Here is a 6,133-nt window from a genome sequence, read left to right as displayed (position 1 = left end):
AAAAAAAAAAAAAAAAACCATGTGAACTTCATGAGGAGATGAGCACCTGTGCCAGCAGCTCTCAATTATAGAAGCCCACCGGGGATCTACTTCCTTTGGAATCTCTAGCCGTTGGTTCATGAACCCTACAGCTCCAATCACCTGCAAATATCCTAAACAAACTGTTGTTCATATACCCAGAGCTACAAGACATGCAATGCTCAATAGTTTCTAAAGGAAAATTCCTCTCAAACCTATTCACATCTTCCAGCAAACATTTTTTTTTTTTATAATATGGTTCAAGTACCAACATAGACCTTCTCTATAGAGGAAAGCAGTTTATTCGGCGATGTTTCACTCTTCCTACAAGAATGACTAGCAAATCTTTCTAATGGAAACTATACCTGCATTGAGTTGAGATTATCCCAAGGTATCTTCTCAGTAGCAAGCTCCCACAATATGACTCCAAAACTATAAACATCGGACCTAAGTTTTTTCCCAACAGGAACAAGAAATACAAGGTCAGCAGTGAGAAAAAGGGTGAATGCGACGGGGATGGGGGCAGGGCAATTTGCTTTGTCTGCAAAAAGGGGAGGAGAGAAAGCAACATACTTCTCATCTGAGGGTTCATTACGAAGAACTTCCGGCGCCATCCATTGAGGCTACAAAAAAACATGGTACTTATAAGTCCACCAGGTAACTAGAGAGTTACGCATCCTCCCAAAATGATTAAACTCATTAGATTAATATTATTGATGAAGTAAATAGAGGTATCAGTAAATACCGTTCCTTTCCCAGTCTTTGTTGTAAGAAATGTTTCATGCTTGAGACGTGACAAACCAAAATCGCCTACCTGTTCAAATACAATTACGTTACTTTTACCTCAATTAAGAAAAGTACCCTCAAAACCCTAAAGTAAACCAAAACTGGATTTAGAATTAAAAAGATGCACATAACTAATGGCAAACCTTCACAGTCCAATTCTTATCAACCAGAAGATTTGAAGACTTCAAATCACGATGAATGATAGGTGGATTGCAGTGATGAAGATAATTCACACCTCGTGCCTGTAAAAGTTTAAGATGAATTGACAGAGGGAAGGGGTACCCCAGTGATGCAAGAAGAATGAAATAAAAACAAATGCAGACCAACACATGATGGCACTATATCCATCACAACAAGAGAATCACCATAAAATTGAATATATAGTTGATACTCACAATATCCAAAGCCATATGAACACGCCGTCTCCAATCTAATTTGGTAGTATTCCTCTGTAGTAAGCGAAACAAACTCCCCCTGCATCAATAAAACATAAATATAAGCATTCATCAAGCCAAGAAGTAAACTGTTTGACATAAGTAAAAAGGAATTACTGTCCTAGAGAACACTACATATACAATGTGAAAGTTACAAATATGAGTGCCAGCACTATAAGAATTTCAAAAAGAAAGTTGAGATTGAACCGTGGAAGGAACTCTGTGACAATGCAGAGACGTTGAGGTGAAGTCACAGCTCCCATGAACAGCAGAACATTTGGATGCCGAAGTCTTTTCATCAGAGATACCTTCAAAGCAAAAGCAAAATAGTGAGAGCAGCATTTGACAACAGGAAGAAACAAACAACAACAAATTCAGTGGCTTTGGTCAGTTGGTGAATGTGCACAATCAAGCAAAGATAGGTTGTGTATTGCATGATTCTAAAGTTACCACCAAAGAAAGAAAAATGTATTACTAATTATGTAAACAACAGCGAAAGGTAATTTAACAATAAAGCACACCTCCTGTCTAAAGGAATGTACCACATCATCTGAATATTCCTGCTTGGAGAATACCTTGACAGCAACATCCTGCAATAACATGAATATGGTTGAATTACAGAATTCATAAGATGATGAGAATGTTTTTCATGCTCCCTCCTTGCCATTTAATACCAAAAAATAACGGGAGAGTAAAAAGGAACACGTCTAAATTTTTAAATTAGATTCATCTATAATGTGTTCGTACGTCCTCTCAAAAGTGAAGGTAATGAAAGGAGCAGAAGAACATACTGATCCATACCACAGACCATGATAGACAGTTCCACAAGAACCTGTGACGAAAGCCAAGGAAAATAACATAAGTATTAAAATAATATATATCCACGAAAACATCAGAAAGAAATAAATAATACAGTATTAAAAAAAGTAAAACATGGACAGAGCTTTGAGTCAATGAACAAGTTATCAGCTAATGACATGAATGTCCGCTAGACATTGGGTTTCAGGCATCTGCTTTGATATACCAACACCAAAAAAGGGTGAAGAGAAAGCATCACAGTAAAGTTTTAAGCATAAACTAGTGGTTCCTATCTTCATGTCTCCCAGTTGCTGTTCATTTGAAAGAACCTTACCTTGCCCAATTTGCTCTCCAATTGTCAAGTCTTCCCACAAGATTTCATAATCTAAACAATCAGAGTCCATATCAACTCTATTAACAGCACTACTGCTGGTACTCCCACAGCTGCTGGCACTGCTTGTGCTGTTAACATTAACAGAGGATGACCAGGAACCCGATGCCTCATTATTGACAGGTCTATTACTTTCATTAACGTGGCCTTCAGCTTTTGTACCAGAAAATGGGCCCTTTTGTTGAAATGTTTCGCTCTCTTGATCATTTCCCAACCAAGGCCAAACAAAACGGGTAGTCCTTGCCTCTGATGCTTCTTGATCATTCCCTTTCCAAGGCCATGATATCCCTTTTTTACCCATTAAAGTAATAATCTTTCGGATTGCAGGTTTTCCTTCACTCTCATCACCAGAATCTCTAGAGGTTTTTGCTGGGGACTTCTCGTCAAAAGGAGAAAACACACCAAAGGCAGATGGGGGTATATCTCCCCGAGGTGTACTTGCTCCACTGGAAGTTGCATCCTCTTTATGATCAGAAAAAGTGGCATCAGAGAAACCATGATCAGCATATTGAATATCTCCACCTCCCACTTCACGAACAACACAATTCTCTCCGGTCCTCATTCTGGACTTCACTTTGTTGCTCACCTTAGACGCCTGCGTTAATAATTCTTAACAATCAACACAAGCCAAACTACAAATAAAAAAAAATCCAACCACAAAACATTAAAAAATTATGGGACTAATACCAAATTTGTTATTTTCGAAGCAATTGCAGTTTGTAGAGGCTGCTGAGGATCAAGACCAAGTTTGGCCGAGACAGCATTTTTAGACCGGCTAAAGGTTGAATCTCCTTCTGGTTGCCTTTCAGCTGACAGTGCAACTCTCATCTCTTGAAAAGGTCGAGAATCAGTGGATACACAAATGATTCCAACCAAAGAACCATCATCATCATAGAAAGGAGTATTGGTTGCAACTGCCGAAAACCTCTCCCCCATTTTATTCTTAACCGGAAATTGTCCAGTCCAACTCTCGCCCATGGTAACCCGATGAAATATATTATGCGCAACCGCAAAGTCCCTAGGGTCAACAAGAAGCTCAATGGCATCTTGCCCTAAAGCCTCTGCTGCGGAGTAACCATAAAGCTTTTCAGCAGTTCGGTTCCTGCAAACAAACAAAAAAAAAATACGTCAAATGCACAAATGACAATGCTACTTATATAATTAACAAGACTGAATCATATCATTAATTACTAATTTAGGAAATAAAAAAAAATGAACTTTAGCAACTAAATAATCGAAAAAAAGAAACCTTTTATATTTCACTTACCAATAAATTATACGGCCACTGAGATCAAATATATGAACAGATTGTCCCATAGACTGTAATATATTCAGATACTGGCCATTAGTGAAATTAACGGCAGCTGGCCCGATGTTCCCGGTTCTTCCTTCGCCTCCGCTTTCGCCGCCATTTACTGTATCCCCGCTTCTGCTCTCTCTTTGCAACGGCGACGAATGTCGAAACGAACCGGAACCTTTCTTCCAAGAAGCAGCAGCAGCCGCCGCCGCTGCCCCCGGGAATCGCGGGCGTTGAGGGGATGTAGAGTGGGATCTTTGACGAGCGGAGTCGGGCTTTGACTCCCCGGATTGTTTCAACCTTGACATTTCCTGCTTGAGATGCGCATGTCCCGCTTCCAGTTCTTGGATCTTCCTCAAAAGCTCCTCCGCTGGAGGCGTTTCCATTTTGGCTTTTCTTTCCCTTCACCAATCAAATCCAAAGCATGGGGCTTTCAAAGCTTCGATAACATATAGATTTATCAATGAACCCTCTCTCTCTCTCTCTCTGCCTCTGACTTAATCCACTCTTTCTCTCTCTCTCTCTCTCTCTCTCTCTAGAAACTCTCTTCTCTTTTAGGAGGTCAAGACTCAAAGACTCCACCCTTTTTCTTTTTTCTTTTTTTTTTTTTGGTTTGATTTTCTTTCTTTGCCTTTTCTCTGGTTTTGGGCGGTTTCTGTTTGTGTGTGTGTGTTTTTTTTATCTCATTATTATGATATGAATCTAAAACTGTTTAGACCAGATGTTTAAATAGCCCACTTTGGGTTCCCACGCGCCACTAACTCACGCGGTGAGTATTAGCCTGTCAAAGTGGTGGATTTTTACTCTACGGTCCAATCCACGTTGCGAGTTGACGACACGTGCGAAGTGGGGAATTCGCTCTATTTGGGCAGCATTTCGGCTTTCACTTTTCCTCTTAAAGGCTTGAAGTCCCTTTCCAACCCACAATTTGTTTAATTAAAAATTAATGAACTCGTTGAAATTTGGGGAGTTTAATTTAATATTCCCACCAATCCTTTTTTTTTATTTTTTTGTATTATAAAAAATAAAAATATCTCAAAATAAAAAAAATTATCTTAATTTTCATAAAAATCAAAACAAAACAAACATTTAAAAAGGAAAAAAAAAAAACCGATTCTAGAATCTAAGGGATGTTAGCTTAGGTTTTAAATTACTTAAATCTGCATATGCACAAGTTCATTGGACCGACTTAAAATAGTACACCTATGAATATAGACATTACAAATCTCTCCTTGGTCATACAAAGTAATATTAAAGTTAGACAATAAGTAACAATTAAGGTGGAAGAGTTCAATAAATTAAATTAAACACGTGTCAAATTAAAAGAGGCAAATATTTTGTATTGTGAAGCGAAGCTTTGTCTATTTTCAATTTTGGGTAAATAATCTAAAAGCTGTCTAAATCATAAAATTTTTTGTCCAAGTTTTTGCTTTAGAGGTGAGTATGTCTCAAGGAAGAAGTATTGGCACTCTTTGCTACTTGTTTTCCAAAACACTTAGCTTATTTGATCTTTGTGCCTTTCTTAAAAGGTGTCTAAATATGTGAACGTTTTTATCCAAGACAAAAGATTTGTAGTATAAAAGTTTATTCAAACATAAATATCCAATAAAAATTTTGATTATTTTGATAAATATATACTTACTAAATACTTGTTTTATAGAATTGATAATGTTAGAAATTCATGAACAAAATAATTAATGAAAAGAAAATATAAACAAAAATAAATATTGGGTTTTTGTTCCTATCTAATTACGGGTTAGTTTCATCTTTGAAAGCAAGAGACAAGCTGTCGCCTTTCTTCTTTTTTTCTTTCCTTTTGTGTTTTTTTTTTAATTTTTTTCCTATTTTGTTTACGTGCACAGCATGATTAAGGACGTGCACGTGTCACGGGGCGATTCTTAAGACCACCTTCGTGCGGCCTTGGATTCAGCCCTTAGCTCGGCAGTAGAACCCAAGTCAGCCTTACTCACCCGACAAGCGCTCAACACCCGCACAATGGCTTTAAGCCGGCAAGCAAGCTTGCATAAACAAGGAAGGAAAAATGAGAAGAGAATGCTAGAGAAAAACTAAACTCTTTATATTGAATGAATTGAAATACAAAGGATGCAAAAATGGATGCAAAAATGGATGATTTACACAATGGTGGATGGGGCTATTTATAGCCAAGGTTCCCCACCCACTTTTCCCTCCAAAGTTTTTAATTCAAAGTATTCCCCCCAAAAGATTTCCCTCCAAAGTTTTCAATTCAAAGTATTCCCCCCCCAAAAGATTTCCCTCCAAAGTTTTGGAAGGTTCTAGAAATTCGGTTGGGAGGGAAAATTTGAATTTTCCAGCAGCCCCCCCTACATGGGTCTAGTGGGCTGGCACCCTCTTGGGCCTCCTGGCGGGTCCGGACTATGTCACTTCTTG

At 38.2% G+C, this 6,133-nt stretch overlaps 1 protein-coding gene across 2 annotated transcripts in view; it reads right to left on the bottom strand.

Moving 5' to 3' along the window:
- The window catches only part of LOC110421666 (uncharacterized), a 5,678-nt gene extending 1,280 nt beyond the window's left edge, over positions 1-4,398 (bottom strand). The window contains exons 1-12 of one of the 2 annotated variants that reach the window (XR_002445650.1): positions 3,695-4,398; positions 3,115-3,529; positions 2,371-3,022; positions 2,030-2,070; positions 1,760-1,828; positions 1,446-1,546; positions 1,200-1,278; positions 948-1,046; positions 764-832; positions 592-641; positions 384-465; positions 47-152 (exon numbers count right to left, since the gene is read on the bottom strand). Coding sequence is in view for 1 of the 2 variants with exons in the window: in XM_021435308.2 (XP_021290983.1) it covers positions 47-141; positions 384-465; positions 592-641; positions 764-832; positions 948-1,046; positions 1,200-1,278; positions 1,446-1,546; positions 1,760-1,828; positions 2,030-2,070; positions 2,371-3,022; positions 3,115-3,529; positions 3,695-4,110 (2,168 nt within the window). In the remaining variant the exon portion in view is untranslated. The remainder of the gene's footprint in view (positions 1-46; positions 153-383; positions 466-591; positions 642-763; positions 833-947; positions 1,047-1,199; positions 1,279-1,445; positions 1,547-1,759; positions 1,829-2,029; positions 2,071-2,370; positions 3,023-3,114; positions 3,530-3,694) is intronic. The other variant, XM_021435308.2, reaches the window with a different exon arrangement.
- Between the last annotated feature and the right edge of the window lie 1,735 nt (positions 4,399-6,133).

The sequence above is a fragment of the Theobroma umbraticum genome, unplaced genomic scaffold (genome assembly GCF_002168275.2).
Source record: "Theobroma umbraticum cultivar Fairchild unplaced genomic scaffold, ASM216827v3 scaffold_130.0, whole genome shotgun sequence".
Taxonomy (NCBI): domain Eukaryota; kingdom Viridiplantae; phylum Streptophyta; class Magnoliopsida; order Malvales; family Malvaceae; genus Theobroma; species Theobroma umbraticum.
This window is presented reverse-complemented; position numbering and strand designations above follow the sequence as displayed.